The following is a 20,504-nucleotide window of genomic DNA, read 5'->3' as shown; positions in this document are numbered from 1 at the left end:
TATCTAGTCCAGGTCACACTTGACCTCTCCATTCTCCGCCCTCGGCCTCCCAGAGCTGAGATGACAGTCATGTGCCAGCACGCCCGCCCATTTCTTCATTCCTTCTCAGGGCCTGAGCAGCGTTCCACTGTGTGGCTGCAAGGCGTTCCACCAGCTCGTGGGCTGACGGGCTCCTGAGCTGTTCCCACTTGGGGCTGTTATGACGGTGTTCTGAAGATGCAGGTATTTGTGTGCAGAGGTCTTCGTTCCCGGGAAGTGCACATGCAGGAGTGGACTTGCTAGGTCAAATGTTAACTCTGCTTCAACTTTGTGGGCAACTTCCAGATATTTCCCAGAGTACCTGTGTGAGCTTATATATGCCTTCTGTAAGGTGTGAGGGTCCAGCTTCCCTGAGGACTTGCCAAACCTTGTTACTTTTTCCTTAAGCTACCACACTCCGGTGTGAAGTGATAGGATTTGCATTTGCATTTCCTGGTGGACACTGATGTCAACCATCTTTTTCATGAGTTCTGATGACTCCTTCCCTCCTCCCTTCTTCCTTTTCTTCTTCTTCTTGTAAGTATTCCTTTTTAATAATTCCACGAGCTGCCAGGTGGTGGTGGCACATGTCTTTAATCCCAGCACTTGGGAGGCAGAGGCAGGTGGATCGCTGTGAGTTCGAGGCCAGCCTGGTTTACAAAGGGAGTCCAGGACAGCCAAGGCTACACAGAGAAACCCTATCTTGAAAAATAAAACACCGAACAAAAATAAAAACAAACGCCCCCCCCAAAAAGAAACCCCAACCCAACCAAAACCAACCCCCCCCAAAACAACAACAACAATAAATATTTGCTTAATCTCATGGGCCATTTTGTATTTTCTTGACATTTTAAAGCCTCAATGTTGTAATGTGTATAGAATGCCTAAGGTGATATATTTTTACATTAATATTCATGATTTCTCAGGATTATCTCAGTCTGTTTGGGGAGTGTATCAATTCCATTAATGTTTTTTAAAAGGCCGATATATATTTAAGGTTACTTAAGTCTTTGGTTGACTCCAAGTCACCATTTGCTGTAGCTTTTAGATCTCAGATTTAATTTGCTTTTCATTTTCCAGCCCTTGAGATTATTATCATCTGCTTTGCAGTACCTCTTCCCAGCGCTGGGGGTCTAACCCAGGCCTTCACCCACACTAGGCGAGTGCTTCGCCCGTGAGCCGCATTGCCAGCCCTTAATGCGTGAGGTAACACACTGAGCTCTGTATGTTTCCTTCCAAGCCCTATTTTAGTTGAATTGCATAAGCTCTGACTAAAAGGCCTGCTGTGCAAGCACGAAGACCTGAGTTCGGATCCTCAGCACCCACGTAAATGCTGGGAAGATACTGCAGCCTGCCTATGATTCCAGCCCAGAGCAAGCTAGCTAGCCGGGCTAGCCATATCAGCAAGTTCTGGGTAAAGTTGAGATAACCTTCTTCAGTGAATACAATGGAGAACAACGGAAGAATACTCAAAAGCAATGTCAGCCTTGGGTCCAAACTGCAATCTGACAACACCCATATGCCCCCTACATGTGAATGTGTGTGTGCGTGTGTGCCTGCATATACACACACACAAGCACACGTATGCGCACACACTTAGTTCTGTCCTTTAGGGATTTTAGTTTGCCTCTTTAGCATCTTGCATCACACAGCTTAAAACAAAATATGGCCAGTGTCTTAAGAGGAAAACACGCCACATATTTTCCAGTGACTTCAACCCCCGAGGGTGGGTGGGTTGAGACAGGGTTTCTCTGTGTAGTCTTGGCTGTCCTTGAACTCACAATGATCCACCTGCCTCTGCTTCCTGAGCGCTGGGATTAAAGGCGTGCGCCACCACGCCCAGCTGCTATACAAAGTGAACTGTTGCTGCTGACTTATCTAGAACTACATGGGCTGCCCCTGGGAGAAATCTGACAAGCTCTCGGACAACTTCTATTCCTCCTCTCAAAAGAAAACAAAACTCTATTTACAAATGAGCCAGGTCAAGATGTGAAGGGGGGAAAAAAAGATCTCTGTGGAAACAAAAATAAATAAATAAAAACGATAGTAAGGCATTAGTAAATCTATGTAATCCCAGCTCAACCCACATCCGATTAGGCAATCACAGGCATACCGCCAAGGTGTTGGCATCCAGGAGGCTGAGGCAGGAGGATGCTGAGGTCCAGGCTGGCTTCTGCTACACAGTAAGACCTTCTCTCAAAAGACAAAGTTTTGTAGCACTAAAGGAGAAGCAAGGAAGAGGAAAAGGAAGGAGAGGGAGGGAGGGAGGGAGGGAGGGCAGAGACAGAAGCAAGAAAAGAGGGAGAAGAGAAAGCATGAGGAAAGGAAGGAAGGAAAAGGGGAAGAGGAGAGGAGAGGAGGAAGGAAGCTCCAAAGGCCCCAGAGCCCGGAAGATCGCTGGGATTCATCTGTTAGGTGAAAGTGTGCTTCTTTGGAGCTACTCTGTGTCTCTCTGGTTCTTACCCAAGAGAGAGTTTGACTTCTTCCTGCTCTGGTAACGTTTGCTAACTTCTGGAGACACAACTCGTTGCCAAAATCAAGTCTGCGTGGGATGATCTCAAGACCTAGCAGGTAGAGGTCGGGAGGGCTGTTGTCCCACAATGCACAGGGCGGCACCACACTGAAAGAAACAGCTTGCTTACAAATGCCAGGAGTGAAGATGGAAAGACAGCTGACCCCTCAAGACTGCCCTCTGACCTACACACACACACACACACACACACACACACACACACACACACACACACACACACACGCACGCACACAGCAGGTAAGCCAGTGTGATCTACATAGGGAGTTCCACGGCGGCCAGGGAGGGCTACATGATAACACCCTGTCTGAGGGCAGAGGGCGACATGAGGTGACTTCCTCTATCAATCTTCCATCTTAATTTTTGAGACAAACGCCTTCCATTGAACCCGATGCTCATCATTTTGGCTAGGCTAGCTGGCCAGCAAGGGGGGCGGGGTCCTGTCTCTGAAACCTTGCCCCTGCTCTAAAACACATGTTATAGTCTGCTTTTGTGTGGGTGCTGGGAATCCAAACTCAAGTTCTCTTGCTTTCACGACGAGCGCTCTACCCACTGAACCATCTCCCCTGCACCGAAGAGGCCGTCTTAGTTACGCACGCTCAGTCAACACGAGTAGTTGCTGCTTAGAACCTGAGCCCTACCCAACCGGTGGTTCATAGGTTTCTTCATGTCCAGATCCAGCGTGCTGCCTCCACACGGACAATCGCGCTGGGGCCAGGGCTGGGCCTGGGTATGCTGGTAGAAACCTTTAATCCCATATCTTGGGAGGCAGAGGCAGGCAGAGCTCTGGGAATTTGAGGCTAGCCTGGACTATATCGTGAGCTCCAGGACAGCAAGGGCTACGCCGTGAGACCCTGGCTCAAACACAAGCAAAACCCCAAGAGCCCTACTCTCTTGGGATTCCCAAAGTCATTTGGCAGGGGTGAGGGCTTAGGGGGGGTTGGTAGGGGTGGGGGTGGGGGAGTGAGGGGGTGGGATGGATCTTGATGACTAATACCAGAACACAGACGTGAGGTGGGGTGGGGGTGAGGGTGGGGTTGGGAAGGTCTTACTAATCTTTGGGACAATTCACTTATAAAATCGTTTTTGAGAGATTCCAAGTGTGCCTGCCTGCTCTCTGTCCCTCAACCTTTGCCTCTGTGTTTATGTTCCATAAAATGTGGCATTGTTTGAATATCTGAGATTTTTGTGGGGATACTCAAAGATTTTTTGAATGAGTAAGTAAAGGAAATATATTTTTAAAAGTCCAGCCTTATGCTGCCCTAATATTTTTAAAGAATGTTAGAATGCTAACACCCATTCTAATAAATATAAAACGTGGGCTCGTTTTCTTATAAAAAACCTAATTAAACATAAAATTTTTCCTAATTTTTAAACTAACAGCAAGTTAATCATTTGGCAACCATTGAGCAAAATTTCAATGCCTGAGTAAGTTTTAGAGACAAAAACAAAACAAAACAAACAACAACAACAACAACAAAAAAAAAAAAAACCCACACAAAAAACTGGATCATTAACTATAGGTTTGATATACCCTTTTGTTTTTAGACAATGTATGTGACCACAAGATAACAGGGAAAATTTAGTCTAAATTTTATATAAAAGTAAAAATTTAATTTTGTCCAATTATGTAAGACTATGAGAGAAAAAGTATTAAAGACAGGTGTATGGTATAAACAGAGGCTTAAGGGGTAAATGAATTTGTTGTCTGCATTTGATGTCTTCAGAAAAGGAAGCTGAAAGCAGGATAAGACAGACTTCATAAAGTTGACTAAACGAAAATCAATTTATTTTCACAAGATAAAGAATTATGAATCCTATTCTATGAAATATAGAGAGTATTTCAAAAGAGTTAAGCAAAGCACATGACTGTATGCCTGTGATCCTGGAACACGGGCAGCCAAAGCAGGAACCTGGTGAGTTTCCAGGCCAACCTGGCTACACAGAAACCACACACAGACACACAGACAGACAAACAGATGCACACAAAAGAGAGAGAGAGAAAGAGAGAGAGAGAGAGAGAGAGAGGGAATAAAACTAGGTTGGCTTTCCCTTTGGCTAAACTAAGAACTCATTGCTGAGTATAGAATATATTTACTCAGGGCAAACGCAGTGAAAAGTGTTCAGTGACTAAATAGCAGAAAGTTCTTTCCTGCCTAAGTACATATGAGGGGCTGGAGAGAGCTCAGTCAGTGAGAGGATTGCTGAGTGAGCAGGAGGATCTGGGATCAAATCCAGGACACACATAAAGCCTCTGGCATGGTCATGCGCGCCTTTAACCCCAGCACTGCAGGCGTAAGGGCGAAGACAGGAGGACCCATAGCCTGCCTCCAAATTCAGTGAATACCCTGTCTCAAAGGAACACCATGGAAAGTGATACAGTGGGACACTGGGCACCATTCTTGGCCTTCACACACACACACACACACACACACACACACACACACACACACACACACACAAACACACACACACACACTAATATAATAACTGTTAAAAATAATTCTTTTCTTTTTCTTTTTTTTTTTTTTTTGGTGTGATTTTGAGACAGGGTTTCTCTGTGTGCCCCTGGCTGTCCCGGACTCGCTTTGTCGACCAAGCTGGCCTCGAACTCACAGAGATCCGCCTGCCTCTGCCTCCCGAGTGCTGGGATTAATAAAAGTAATTCCTATTGCTAGAGGAAACACTTCAAATCAGAGGCACAGGACTGGCGTCGAGGAGCGCAGGGAATAAGAGCAAGGAGGTAGGTGGGATCTCATGAGCTTACAAAGGTTCTCCTCTGCATCGTGGGAAACCGCTAGGAGACCGAAGAGGGCCTGGCGAATGGGAGAAAAGCTTTGCTGATTATGCATCTGAATGCAAAGACTAATATCCAAAATGCATAAATAAATAAATAAAACAAAAAACCACACACACCGTTCAGTTCCTAAGTGGGCAAGTGAATTGAAGAAATACTTCTCGAAACAAGAAATACACATAGCCTACATATTTAAAAATATTAAGCATCCTTAGCCATCAGGAAAATGCAAACCACAGCTACTTTTTTTTTTTTTTTTTTTTTTTTGGTAGTTTTGTCCACTTTGTCTTACATAGCTTTAATTGTCACATTACCCAGCCTAGAGTCACCTGAGAAACTTCTCAGGTGGCTGTCCAGATCAGAGTAGCCTGTGTCTGTGGGGGATGGTCTTGATTGCTGACTGATGTAGGAATGCCCAGCCCACTGTGGGTGGTGCCATTCTTTGGTCAAGTGGTCCTGAATCTATAAGGAAGCTAGCTAAACATGAGTCTTGAGTGAGCCAGCAAGCAGTATCCCTCTGCCTTGCTCCTGCTTGAACTCAGCCCTGACTTGCCTCAGTGATGAACTTTAACCTGGAAGTGAAGCCAAACAACCCGTTCTCCTCTTCGTTGCATTCAGCCGGAGCAGTTTTTATCATAGTAACAGAAAGGAAACTTGGGCACGCCTCATCCGGGCCAAAATGTTTATCATCAAGAAAGTAACCATGGAGGACAGGGTGAGAGGGAGCACTTACCTTCTGCTAGTGGGAGTACAAATTGAAGCAGCCATGTGGCGGCTCACCCCAAAATAATAAAAACGACCACAGAGCCTGGCTTTACCAGCCTGGGTGTATCCTTGAAGTTGGCATAGCATAACCACCAGAGGCATTTGCTTACTACACCACTGCAGCACTCTTCCGCAGCCAAGTAAAGGAACCAGCCTCGATATGCATTAAACAGATGGGTGAAGAAAGTGTGGCACACATACACAAGGGGATTTCATTCAGAATCGAGTCATAAGGCATGAAATTACGTCATTTTCAGGAAAACACATAGAACTGGAGATGATCATGTTAAGTGAAATGAGGCAGACTAAACTAACAGTATGTCTTCCTTTCAAATGTAAAATCTAGATTTGGTTATATGTATATGTGAACGCACACCATACATACCATGTACACATACTACACACACACATCATACACCACACACACACACACACACACACACACCCTCCCACACACACATACTGGAAGGCCAGAGGAGCTGGTTCTGATGTCAGTAAAGGATGGAAGCTGTAGTTACATTGATAGAGTAGATGCACTTGCCAGCAAGGGGTGAAGGCTAGGAGGCAAAGGGAGACAGTCCCTTCCCCACCATGTTATATTTGGGCTGCTGACCAGAAGATGCCACCAGTCTGGTGAGGGTCTCCCCTCAGGTAATCCTCCCAGGAGACGCTCTCACAGGCCTTGCAGGGACTTGCCTTTTGGTTGATTCTACATCCAATCAAGGTGACAGTCAGGGTTAACCACCACAGAAGATTGTTTGGGGGAAGGAAGGGAAGTAGTGGGAAGGAGGGGATCAGAGAACGGGGCATATGAAACATATAGTGACATACATATAGGAAAGTCATGGGGCTGGAGAGATGGCTCAGTGGTTAAGAGCCCTGCCTGCTCTTCCAGAGGTCCTGAGTTCAGTTCCCAGTGACCATATGGTGGCTCACATCCATCTATAATGTAATCTGATGCCCTCTTCTGGCCTGCAGGTGTACATGCAGTCAGAACACTGTATACATAATAATAAATAAATAAATCTTTAAAAAAAAAAAAGAAAAGAAAGAAAGTCAGAAACCCATTATTTTGTAACTAAGTTTTTTTAAAAAATAAATTCTATTTAAAGGGAATATTTTGTACCCAGGTGACAATTCATGAATTAAAAGAACTTGGAGATTCTGTTTTATTTTGTTTTGTACTCTCTCTCTCTCTCTCTTTCTCTCTCTCTCTCTCTCTCTCTCTCTCTCTCTCTCTCTCTCTCTCTCTCTCTGTGTGTGTGTGTGTGTGTGTGTGTGTGTATGCATGGGTGTGCAGGTGCAATGGAGGCTAGAAAAGGACATCCAATTCCCTGGGGTTACAGGAGGTTGTGAGCTGTCTGTTCAGAAGATAAGCAATAGCTCCCAGATTAATTAATGCATGGTTTCTTGAGACAGAGTTTCCTCTGTGTAGCCCCGGCTAGCCTTGAACTCACAGAGATCCACCTGCCTCTGCCTCCCAACGTGCTGGGATTCAAGGCGTGCAACACCACCACCAGGCTTATTTTTAAAAGTGTGTATGCATGTGTATGTGCACGTGTGTGTATGTGCACGTGTGTGCATGTATGTGTGCATGTGTATATGTATGCATGTACATGTGTGTGCATGTGTGTGCACGTGCATATGTGTGTGCATGTGTATGTGTGTGCATGTGTATGTGCATGTGTGTGTATGTGCACGTGTGTGTGCATGTATGTGTGCATGTGTATATGTATGCATGTACATGTGTGTGCATGTGTGTGCACGTGCATATGTGTGTGCATGTGTATGTGCATGTGTGTGTATGTGTGTGCATGTATATGTGCATGTGTGTGTGCAAGCCCTTGGAAGCCAGAAGATGATGTTGGATTGCCTGAACCTAGAGTCACAAGCTGGTCTTCTTTGGGAGCATTACGCTCACCCTGGGCAGGGGGTCCTGGGTGCCATAAGAAAGCAGGTTGAGGAAGGCACTAGTTAGCATCCCTCCTTAGCATCAGCTCCAGCCCCCGGGTTCCCGCCCTGACTTCCCCACATGGAGTAAAGCACAAGGTGAAACAAATCCTTTCCTGCCTAAGTTGCTTTTGGTCGTGGTGAGTTCTCACAGCAACAGAAGTCCTAACACAGCCCTGAGTCAAGGAAACAGCTCAAGGGATCTGTGCAGCAGGAAATCTGGAGGTAAAATGGACACTTGAGGGAGAAGCCGTGAGAGCAGCCGTGGACCTTCAAACTCCAGGGTCAGAAGAGAAAAGAGCCCAGCAGAGAGGATCAGTGCAGCTCTAAAACAAGGCCAGGCTTCTAGCTCCTGGAAGGTGACTTTCAAGTTCTTAGAATTCTCTGCCTGATCGGAGTGTTTCTGTTTTCCTGGGGCCTTTGGCTATGGCAGAGAGGCTAAGCTAACAGTGTGATTTATGGTGGGGAAATGGGTGGTATCGGCTTGACCGCAGGTGGGGCTGGATACTTGAAGGTCAGCTACACAGGCTGCAAGGCTTGGCCATGTGGCTGATGCACCAAGGCGTAGAGGCGCTTCCTCTTGGTAAAACTCAGAGACCGCTATCACAAACAAACACTGCTGGCAAATGGAAGGCTACAAGCTTGAGTCTGACCGATGGTATCTCTGGCTTATGTGGCTTTGGGGGCGAGGGAGGTTGAGACACAGATTTCCTGAGTAGCCTTGGCTGGCCTTGAACTCTTCCTGCCTCAGCCTGCAGAGTGCCGGGTTTACACATGTGTTCAACCACCACGCCAGGCCCCTTACATGCAACCACCATCAGTTGGTGATTTTGCCCTATCCTTTGCCTCTAATACTCTGTATTTATGAGCATGACGCTTCCTGGGTTCCCGGAGTCTTGCTAGTAAACCACCAGCCGGAAGATGATCTTAGGGCATCATCCGAGGCAAAATATGATGCAAAATAGCTATAAAAAGTCACTGTGACCAGTTCATTCTTGAGGCGAATGAACCTTATCTCTCTTTACACTGCACCCCAATCTGGGCAATATTTATATCTGAAGATATAAATATCTAGTTTAGATAGGGTAATCATTTGAACTTTTTTTTTTTTTTTTTTTTTAACGGTGAAGAAAAAAATCAGTTTAGTGGCTTTGGTAATTCTGTCAGTATTTTTATTTTAAATTTGTTAACTCTGTCTTTGGACTCCTTTATATTATCTCTGCCCAGAAACCATCTGTGTGTGTCTGTCTATCTATCTATCTATCTATCTATCTATCTATCTATCTATCTATGTGCAAAGCTTGTATTTGACAAACTCGGTAGCATTCATAGAAGCAGGACAGGCCTCGATCCACTCTTGTCATTTTTTTTTTTTTTTTTTTTTTTTTGGTTTTGTTTAGTTTTGTTTTTTGTTCAGACAGGGCCTTGTTCTTCTGTCTGTTACAGATTAAGCTCGGTGATAGTTTTCCTGTGGCGGAATTCCTGAAAAAGTCAGTTCAAACACTGGCTTCGTTTCAGAGGCCTCTCAGCCTATGCTCAATTGCCCCAACCACGGTGGCTCTGGGGTGAGGCCGAATGTCTGAAATATATATATATATATATATTTCCCGCCCCCCCCCCGCCCCGCCCAGAATATGGTCATTTGAACCGGCAGTATTTTAGTAGATCTGATGTCTAGCCTTTTGACACAAGGACATCATTCCATATCTACAAAGTTGGCGACTGAGGACAAAACGATCATAAAATAAGTCTACCCACGCATTAAAGTTGTAGCCTTGTGCCTGGGAGCTTGTTATGGTTTAGAACTGCAGTTGTCCCTAAAACTCCTGTGCTGAGCGTGGTCCTTGCTGTGGTTTGATTACGAAACGTCCCCTATAGGCTCATGTGCTTAAACACTTAGTGCCTGGTTGGCAGTGCTGCCTGGGAATATTGTGCAACGCACAGTTCAGTCCTATGGGAGGAAGTAACTGCTAGGGGCGGCCTGTGAGGTCTTATGACCAGGCCCGTGTTGGCTCTTCTCTGCTTCCTGAATGTGGATTCCGACCATCAGCCAGCTTCCTGTTCCTGGTACCATGCCTTCATGGACTCCATTTCTCTGGTTCTGTGAGGCACGATAAATCCTTACTCCCGAAGGTTTTTCTTCAGCGGACTTTTTCGCAGCAATGGGAGGACACCAAGGCAGCCCTCCCCCCCGATGCAGGGGTGCTCAAGACATGGGGGCCTTGAGAGGTGACGTCAAGGGAGAAATCCATTTGTGGATGTTGGAGCAGGGAAAGGCTTTGTTATAAATGTGAGCTCTCTGGACTCCCTAGAGGTCACAGCTGAGCAGCTTGCTCTTCCACCACAGCCCCCATCCTAGAGCCACCGTGCTTGGGGCAAGTGAGCACAGGTTGAGAGACCTCTGAAACGAAGCCAGTGTTTGAACTGACTTTCTCAGGAATTCCGTCACAGGAAAACTATCACCAAGCTTAATTTGTAAAGGAGAAAAAAACAATTCCCTGTCTGAACAAAAAGCAAAACTAAACAAAGCCAATAAAAAATGCATGACGAGAGTAGATCAAGGCCTGTCCTGCTCCTATGAACGCTGCCAAGTTCGTCAGACACAAGCTCTGCACATAATAGTGGGCTACTTTTGAGAAGACCAGTGCTTTTGGGTTCAAGCAGCGGCAGATACATCCCTTTCTAGGAAGAACGTCTTTCTACTCAGGACTGGATTTCTCAGCTTTACATTAGCAGCTTGGCTCAGTTCTGGGAAAGCTGAAGGCCATGATGTCTTTCACATGCTCAGGCGTGTTAATATGCAGGACACTGATGGGCTCCTGCGTATATCACATCTCTGAAAATATCTTAAGGCTGTAAAAGATACTTTTGATAATCATCCACAAAACCATAAGCATTCTATGGGATTCTCAGGAGAATTTTTAAAATGTAATTTTCAGTGGGTTTCCAAGACGGCTTGTATTTTAAGTAACACAAACAGTGATGAAAAGTGAAGTGCTGTTAAGCCAGCCAGGATATTTTGGACAACTGCCCTGTAAACATCAGTCCTGTATTTCAGGCGAGGAATGATTCACGTTCTGTACTTGCTCAGTAATAGGTTTTTCCAAGAAGTGCCCTACAATTCGTTGTACATTCAACTTTAAGGCAAGCCAATAAGAAACAAACACGCGGAACACGTCCACTTGAGCCTGAGTTCACGGACTTACAAGCAGCAGTCTGGTCAAGAGTCTGTTTTCTTTTTTTTTTTTTAGCAATGATTGGAAGGTCTGTCTTGCTTTAAACCCTCCTCTCATAAACACTAAGATCTCTTAAAGACACACCTTTTGGTGTGTGTGTGTGTGTGTGTGTGTGTGTGTGTGTGTGCACATGCACCACAGTATGTGCATGGAGGTCAGAGGACAATCTGTCGGACTTGGCTCTCTCACTGTACCATGCAGACCGCAGGGGATAAACTTGTGTCATCAGGTTTAGTGGCAAGCACCTTTCCCTACCGAGTCACGTCACCAGCCCAGATCCCTCTCTTTTACTGCTTAAGCAACCTTAGAGTGACGAACTGCTTCTAAGTGGGCAGGGCTAAGAGCATCACTCTTGTGCTCAGTTCTCTACAGCAGTTCTTCCTGCCTGGCCACAGAATTAGAAGGTAGAACTAAAAGCCACAGAAACACAGGTTCCCTCTTAGGAGGTCCTCAACCAAGCTACTTGTCTTTTCCACCTACCCATGATGGCAGTCCAAGCGGGTGGACTACTCAGCAAAATGTCACGCTTGTCAGGACTGCTACAGGGGCGCCGTTGCAGGCTTTTCCTATGTTGCTGACTGTTGCTCCCAATGTCAAAGACAAACTTTGCCCGTTTCAGACTGCAGACAGGCACAGCGTAAGTCTCGTCTCTTCAGGGATTATAAAACAAAACATAGCACCCACAGAACCCTTGCTGTAATGAGAGTTTTGGGGTTTTTTTGGTTTGTTTTTTTGTTTTTGGCTTGAAATGGTCTACATTTTATTACTGGACAAGCCACACCCCCAATTTAGATAGGACTAAGTAACCCCGGGGTTAAAAATGCTGAACACCATCTGGTGGGATGGATTGATTCAGTATAAAACCTCAGTCTCGCCACTCTGAATCCTTACAGTCCCAGCTTCGCTCTCCTCCAGCGTCTTCTCTTGGAGTTGTACCTGATCTTGTCACGAGTTTTCATCCCAATCCATTGAGAAATAGGCCAGTTTTGCTTTTGTTTCTTGGCCAGGAATCGCTTGACTCTGAAAGTCTTATGAGAAAACATGACGAGAAGCCGAGTTTGACGCATAGCACGTGATGGCAGAGGAAAGGAGAAGAGCAAGTTTTGGTTTCTTAAAAACCCCAGGTATGTCCTGTAAACATGTTTTTGTTTAAATCCCAGTGTGGGATATGGGGCTGCTTCAGATTGTCCACAGCAGCTGACTATGTGTGTCCTGTGTGCTCTGGCAGGGGTGAGATTTTGCCAGCTGAAGATAGTTTACTTCTGGGGATCCTAGAGAGGGTCTAAAAAGATCAGAGCACCAAGACAAAAGGTGCGGCTGTTTCTCCTGCTGTTGCTGGTTGTTAAGTGGTTAAAAGAAAAGAGACAAGAAGACTGTCTGACTAGATGAAGATTGGGTTTGCCCCGAGGAACTCAATTCCATTCTCCTAATTGGCAGGAGTAGTTTACAAAGATCTCAGCACCCCCTCTTCCCACTAACCTTCTATCTCTCCTACCCGGTGTTGGGGTGCTGAAAGGGATAAGGGTAGAAAAGGGTGGTAGCTACATGAACCTAAATAAAGTAAGGTAAGCAAATATGCTAACACCGGCTCTCGCTCAGAGGGGTTCAGCCACTTGTTGAATAGTCTGGGTTGAATTTATTTATTGGCCTACATTAGAAAAGCAGTCTTTCTCTGATGTTGGTTGGTGAGTGTTTGAAAATCACATTGTGTAAACCAGGAAATCCAAGAGTATTGGCTAAAATGGGTTTCCATCTGTAAAACACACCAAACAGATTCAAGTTTGCACATGTGGGCTAACCAATAGACTGCCACAGCCAGAGGAGGATTCTGGAAGCATTTCTACTCTGAAGTGGCCAGCCCATGTTCAAATGCATTCTCACTGAATGCTTATGAAGAGCCAACTTCTACTTCACTAATATGTTGGACTACATTTATTTTATTTTTAAAGAAGGATTTTCCTCCCTTTTAAGATTTATTTATTATGTATACAGTATTCTGCCTGCATGTGTGCCTGTAAGTAGAAGAGGGCATCCAATCTCATTACAGATGGTTGTGAGCCACCATGTGGTTGCTGGGAATTGAACTCAGGACCTTTGGAAGAGCAGCTAGTGCTCTTAACCTCTGAACCATCTCTCCAGCCCCTTGGACTACATTTATATAACTCAGGGACACAGCCTGTGTTTAGCATGTCCAAGGCCCAAAATTTGGTCTTCAGGACCATGAGAAAATTAAAAAAGCATATAAGTAGACCTCTTTATTTACAAAGTTTCAAAAGCATTATGCACCATGTGTAAAGCACCGCGGCACCACTGATGTCGGCATTATTTAACAGAGCTGCTTGTAACTCAGCACACTGAGAACCCACCTCCAGGATATGATTTGAGGGTTTGAAAACAGACTTGAACCAGTCAATGAGGTTAAAAGGTGAGGAAACTGATTGTGGCTTAAATGCATAAGAGAAGTTGTCAACCATTTGCATAATTCTGTGCAAGCCAATAAGTGACCTCTGGGACACACACACACACACATGTGCGTGTGTGTTCATAGCTCTAGCTGTCCTGGAACTTGCTTTGTAGACCAGGCTGGACTTGAACTCACAAAGATCCACCTGTCTCTGCCTCCTGAGTGCTGGGCTTAAAAGTGAGCATCACAATACCCACCCTATTCTTTCAGTTTTTATCTAAGTCATTAATGTTTACATTTTTCCCCAACACATTTTCCTTAATGTTTCACACCTTGATTTTCTAGTCATGCCTTTGAATGTGACACTGCTACAGGACTAGCTGTGGACATGTTTGAAATACTAAACAAAACAAAAAATTAACAAGCCCAGTAAGAGGAAGACCAGTGCTGCTACCAGGAAAAGAGCAGGTGGAAACTACATAAACCAAGTTGAGGGAATGAAAAAAATCACAAACAGGCAAAGCCGTAAGCATCTATGAAAAAGAAGGAAGCCGGCACAGGGGTGTACGTGTTGAGTATCTGAATGACCATTGCCCCTCATGTCATCCACTGTCCCCTTTTCTTAATTATATTTGCATTGTCCCTTATCTCATCTCTCAGAATTGCAATCTGCCATCGCCTCTAATACCTTGACATGAATAGGTGTTTATTAAAGAATAATACTTATTAAATGAACAAGGCAAATATAGCAATATCCAATCAAAACTCCTTGGCACTCAAGTCTCTTCTTCAGTGTGGCGTCTTTATTTCAAAGGAAGCATCCTTCTGAGGGGCCACTGGCTGTGAAAGCCATTCCAGTTCTGCCTCATGCAAACAACGTTGGGCTCTTCTTTCCCAGTGGCTATATAAATAGGTCTCAAGTTCTTGGAAGAACTTAGCAGAACAGCTGACCTGGTACCTGAGCTCCCAGTACCCAGTCCAGTGCCTGGACACTAAATAAGTTTAATATGTTTATGAATTGTAACCCTTTAGTTTTGAGATCTTAATTGGCTTTGTGAATCTTGAATCATGAAACACTACATAAAATAGGTGCTCCAATGTGCTGCACAGTGGGGTTAGTTTCATAGCCATTAAAGGGCGGGAAACGTACAAAGAACAAAAGTGGATCTGCTATTTTAGAGCTAATTTCCTTGAGGTGGGTGGGAGTGCATTTCTATAGTACAATGCTTGCCTGGTATGTGTGAGGCCCTGACTTCCCTTCCCAGATTCATAAAAACAAAACAAAAACCCTGGAGGCTGGAGAGATGATTCAGTGGTTAAGAGCACTGGCTGCTTTTCCGGAGGACCCCAGTTCAATTCTCAGCACCCACCACAACTGTTTGATTCCAGTTTCAGCAAATTCAATGTCCTCTTCGGGACCTTGCAGGCACTGTACTTACAGACTGTATAGACATACATGCAGGCAAAACATTAAAACACACAACATTAAACAAACAAGCAACATCCCGCCCCCCCCCCCCCCAACCTTCTTTCTATGTGAGACAAGTAAGGACATAAAATACATTAGGTTATTTTAGGTAATTTGCTTTTGTAAAGATTAAAGCAGGTGGAATTTCATTATTGTGCCTGTTAAAATTGGCCTATTTTAGCCAGGCGTGGTGGCGCATGCCTTTAATCCCAGCACTCGGGAGGCAGAGGCAGACGGACTGCTGTGAGTTCAAGGTCAGCCTGGTCTACAAAGCGAGTCCAAGACAGCCAAGGCTACACAGAGAGACCCTGTCTCGAAAAACAAAACAAACAAAATTGGCCTATTTGGGTGTGTGTGGGGGGAGGATATCAATTATTGTCCCCTTTTGTTTCTGAAAGGCCAAGTAACTTAGTCTTGGTGTGTGTCAGTCAGCGTGAGTAACTCTGACTGACTTTTGGCCTGGTATGCTGAGAGCCTGTGCAGGAGCTCAGCTCAAAGCAGTGCCTCCTGTAATTTTCATGCAACAGAATGCAGTTACCAAACAAACACTTGGCCAGAGGCCACTTTTGGGCCAAGCCCTGTGCTGGATGCTACAGGGTGAGGAAAAAGAACTCTGCCTCCCGGACGTCTCAGCCTATGGGGAAGACAAAAAGAATCAGTGAGTTCAAGGCTAGCCTGCACGCCATGAGACCTTGTCTCAACAAACACACACAACAAAACACAAAAGTGTGCTGGGCACAAGGTAGAGGGAACACCTAGAGGAGACAGTCTAGATTGGGGGCAGTGGGGTGAGGTAATAAGAAGGGATTCTCAGATCCCGAGACCTCAAGAATAAACAAAAAGTTAGAGAAGCAAACTCCAAAAGAGTTTAGGCAGTGTCAAGATTTTACTTCGATTGACTGTGGTGGTGTGTGCCTATAGTCTCAGCACTACAAAAATGGAGGCAGGAGGTCTCCAAGTTTGAAACAAAACAGAGTATATATGCATGTGCATGCGCGCGTGCGCACACACACACACACACACACACACACGCATGGTCTAAGGTTGCTTTCCACAGTTAGATTTCATTTTCTTCACAAGTGTATTAGGTGTGGTCTCCTTATTCACACAGCCTCACCACATTCCCTTGGAGATGATCAGTTAGCACGCCAACATCACACTCATTGTTAGTCTCGCGCAGAGAGTTTTGTAAATACCTATTTAACAATTTTAGCAGAAAACAGTAGAGAAGAAAATTGCTTTGTTATTTTATGCTCTGAGGCAGCTTTGGGACAACTTAAGACTTGTCAACGACTAGTTCAACAGTCTGGTTTATAAGCTGAAAGGGCACAATGTCTGGAGGCTGGAGATCAGAGGCATCATACCCACTGCTTAGAAATGATAGCTTATGTCAGGTTTCTCCTCACTTAATAAAGTCTGGTAGGAGGCCGTAAGAGGGATGCTGAGCCTGGAAGAGGGACGCTCCCTGGGAACAAGCAGTCAGGATTCAAGCACCAGTCTGAGGCCCTGCCCAGGTCTAGCCGATCACCATGAGTAAGTCCTTTTCAGGTGAGTGATGGATATTTATTCACCCTGAGCTCTTTCCAGTGGAAAGATGCAAAGGTCCCAAGAGCTCCCATCTCAGAGATGCCCTTTTGCTCACGGAGGTCTGGGGTCCACAGGTGTTAACCCACCGTCACATACGATGACTGGAATGCTCTCAGTGGCTCAGCTCTAGGTAGTGCTGAGTAGCGCTGATATCAGGAAGTCACCTCAGGAGTTGCTCACGCCACAGCAGGAACACCAGCAGTGTGTCTGCCAGCCTTGGTTGTGACGTACAGCCTCTCCTTCAGAACTAACCAGCCCCACCCTGACAGACTGCTCACAGCATTTAAGATCAAACATACTGGGGCTGGAGAGATGGCTTAGTGGGTAAAGGGCTTGTCTTCTTCTTTCGGACACCACTGTCAACTCCCCCAGCTCCAGGAGACCCGGCACTCTGGCCTCCGTGGGCGCTTAAACTCATGTGCACTTAACCACACACAACATTCACATATACCTAATTAAAAAGAATACATCTTTTTCAAAAACCAAACTTGTATTTAATCTTTTGATAGTTTGTTATGGCTTAAAAATACTACTTTATAAACTGGCGACATGGCATCGGACTCAGGACGGTGAGGCAGGAGGATCAAGAACAGCTTCAGCTATAACAGGGTAGAAATGGTCACGTCGCCTGTGACCTGCCCCAGGACAGTGAATTCTAGATACCCCCTCTTCCCAGGGTTAGAAGACTCACAGTACTGCTGCTCCAAACAGCAATGTTCTGGCTTCTGGCTTCACACTTTCTTGGAAGTTGAGACTTGCCTTGGCTAGAAAGTTCCAATTCTCTGTCACGTCACCCGCCCCCAATTTCTAATTAAATAGAACCCAAACAATCCTTTTTCGGTGAAGTCAGAGCATTAATGAAATCATTCCTGTTTCAGTGCGGAAGTTGCCCTAGCAACGCCAAGGCTGCCTGGAGAATGCCCCATCCAGGAGAGAAAGCTTTGACTCCACCCACCCAGAGTCTTGGCCTTGGCGAGCAGGTAGACTGCAAAAAAGATTTGTTTTGTTCAGTAGCTATGGTGGAGTGACAGAACCATTCTTCCTCGTCTCTTAGTAACTAAATATCACCTCAACAACCAAAACAAACTCCACAGCGGCTTGTGTGACTGCTACTACTGCACCATGGTGCCCCACCATGCTCTTTACTCTCTCTTTGGGACCCTAGGGCAGGAAACAAGCCAATGCCTCTACCACAGAGGACACAGATAAGCAAGCAAGTTACAACACTCCATCTCAGTTACTAAGAATATACCCTTAATTTTGCTTTTAGACTTTAACCCATAGAAGCTTGTGTTTTACTCCCCCTCCCGACCCTGCTCAGATTAAAAAAACAAACAAACAAACAAACAAAAAACACATTTAAAATGCAGTGGCTCTCAACCTGTGGGTCACAGCCCGTGTGTGTGTGTGTGTGTGTGTGTGTGTGTGTGTGTGTGTGTGTGTGTAGGGGGTGTCAAGTGACCCTTTCACAGGAGCCATATATCAGATATTTATGTCACCGTTCATATCAGTGGCAAAATTACAGTTATGAAACAGCAATGAAAATAATTTTATGGTTGGGGGTCACCGCACATGAGGAAGTGTATTAAAGGGTCACAGCATTGGGAAAGCTGAGGACCACTGACTTAGTTTCCCTGAAGTGCTGACTCTCTGCAGATGCTGTACTTCTCCAGCAAGCTAGTGAGGCAGGGTTAGGAGAACCCTCGCCCCACGTTATAGGAAAAGCCAAGGCTCTATGGCATTCTTCAACAATGAAGACTGATTTTGAACCAAGTCTTTTCACTTTCAAATATTGAAGTGTCTGTTTAACCATCTTCTACTTTTATGAGACAGTTTTCAATTCTCAATTGAAATATTCAGGTATTTCTAAATAGCTAAATTTTTTGTTTTACCAACATATTTTTCTTTTTTCTTTTTTTAAAATTCTGTGCTGGGGAGTTGATCTTAGGTCAAACCCTTTACCATTGAGTTAAATAAAATCCAGCCCTATGTTTGCACAAAGTTATTTTATTAGTAAATAAAATAGTTCAGTTATTTTCCTAAGTGGTCAGGAAACAAAGGCACAAAAATTAAAGGGCTGTGTTATGGCCCTGGCTGGATTTTCTTTTTTAAAAAACTTCTTTCTAAATTTAAATAACAAAGCTCATAGTCTTGAGGAGGAAAAGTGAAACTGATGAGAAAACAGGATGGAGTTTGGGTAGAATACACTATGGGCATTTCCAGGCCGAGAAGCTGACTAATTACAGGAGAGACACTGCTCCAATCAGAGGGGGCGGGCTGCTCTGCTACGAGCTGTTCCAACCACAGCCCCTGTAGCAAACTGCCAGTGGGATGGTCCTTCTAACCTGGCACTTCTTGCCACGAAGAAGAGTCACAGTTTTCTGCTTCCCCTACGCCCACAGTTACCCTATTTCTGTTACACACACCTTTTGAGACTTTCTAAGAAAATAGATTGTCCTTAAAAATTACATTTTTTAGGCAGAGCATGGTGACACACACATGTATGTATGCATGTATGTATGTACGTACGTATGTACATATGTATGTATGTACACAGTGTTTTTGCCTGCATGTATTCTTGCACACCAGAAGAGGGCACCAGATCTCATTATAGATGGTTGTGAGCCACCATGTGGTTGCTGAGAATTGAACTCAGGACCTTTGGAAGGGCAGCCAGTGCTCTTAACCTCTGAGCCATCTCTCCAGGCCCCTGTGACACACACCTTTAATCCTAGCTCTCAGAAGGCAAAGGCAGGCAGATCTCTGGGTGTTCCAGGCCAGCCATGGCTACCTATAGAGACCCTGTCTCAAATGTGGATGTAAAATACATAAACTGCCTTTTATGGCCAGGCATGGCTACACATGTCATGAGTACAGCATGTGGGAGGTGTAGACAGAAAAACCAGTTCAGATCCATGAGTACACAGTGAGTTCAGGGACAGCCTGACCTACTGTCTCAAAAAAAAAAAGAAAATAGTGTCTTTGTTTTGTTGTTTAAGCAGCTCTTTAGGCTCCCGATCTCCAGTGTTTATGAACTCAGCCTGCATACTTCCTGCCCAATGTGGGCTCAGGTACACACAACTCCACCTGACGCTTTGGAATTAGCCAGTTTCTTACACCTCTATCCTAATTCCAAGCTTTTCCCTTTATTACAGCTTTTTGTCTAGTTTCTACTTCTTTCTCAGTTGATGATGTCAATTTTCTAGTTGTTCCAGAGATTAAAAAAAAAAAAAAAGTGTTCCAAAGAGATGTACTAATTTCCATAGGCTTCTAGAAAGGCCAAAGTATACATTTATTATATAACATGTATACAACAAAGAAAATCCACTGTGATGTCACTGATTTTAAAGTCGAAAAAGAGATACCATATTTACGAATTCATTTTCTCCTGTGGAGACAGTTAAGTGCCTAGCTTCTTATAAAACCTTGGCTCCTAGACATCCACATTGTTATATATGGATGCAAATTACACACAACACAAACCCCAGGAAAAGTCTGTTATAAAAGAGTACGATAAAATCAATGGTTGGTGTCTGAAAGGTAAGCAGGGCAGTAAGAGAGAGTGAGAAGAGCAGAGGAGGGGGCTGGGCGGTGGTGGCACACGCCTCTAATCGCAGCACTCGGGAGGCAGAGGCAGAGGCAGGCAGATCGTTGTGAGTTCAAGGCCAGCCTGGTCTACAAAGCAAGTCCAGGACAGTCAAGGCTACACAGAGAAACTCTGCTCAAAAAATGGCGGGGGTGGGGGGGGC

At 45.0% G+C, this 20,504-nt stretch overlaps 2 protein-coding genes across 2 annotated transcripts in view; both read right to left on the bottom strand.

Moving 5' to 3' along the window:
- Positions 1-17,722, bottom strand: part of LOC127205081 (uncharacterized) — a 176,460-nt gene extending 158,738 nt beyond the window's left edge. Inside the window, exon 1 of the mRNA XM_051164240.1 lies at positions 17,447-17,722. The gene's annotated coding sequence lies outside the window, so the exon portion shown is untranslated. The remainder of the gene's footprint in view (positions 1-17,446) is intronic.
- LOC127205080 (60S ribosomal protein L39-like) lies at positions 12,184-12,339 on the bottom strand. Its single transcript, XM_051164239.1, has one exon. It carries the CDS (start codon positions 12,337-12,339, stop codon positions 12,184-12,186), a length of 156 nt encoding a protein of 51 aa, XP_051020196.1.
- Positions 17,723-20,504: the final 2,782 nt, after the last annotated feature.

This window comes from Acomys russatus, chromosome 21 (assembly GCF_903995435.1).
Source record: "Acomys russatus chromosome 21, mAcoRus1.1, whole genome shotgun sequence".
NCBI classification, from domain to species: domain Eukaryota; kingdom Metazoa; phylum Chordata; class Mammalia; order Rodentia; family Muridae; genus Acomys; species Acomys russatus.
The sequence above is the reverse complement of the archived record's forward strand: the minus strand, read 5'-3'. Positions and strand labels throughout refer to the sequence as shown.

Excerpts from the sequence above, each read along its gene's own strand:
- LOC127205080 (XM_051164239.1), bottom strand. The coding sequence starts at position 12,339 with ATGTTTTCTCATAAGACTTTCAGAGTCAAGCGATTCCTGGCCAAGAAA.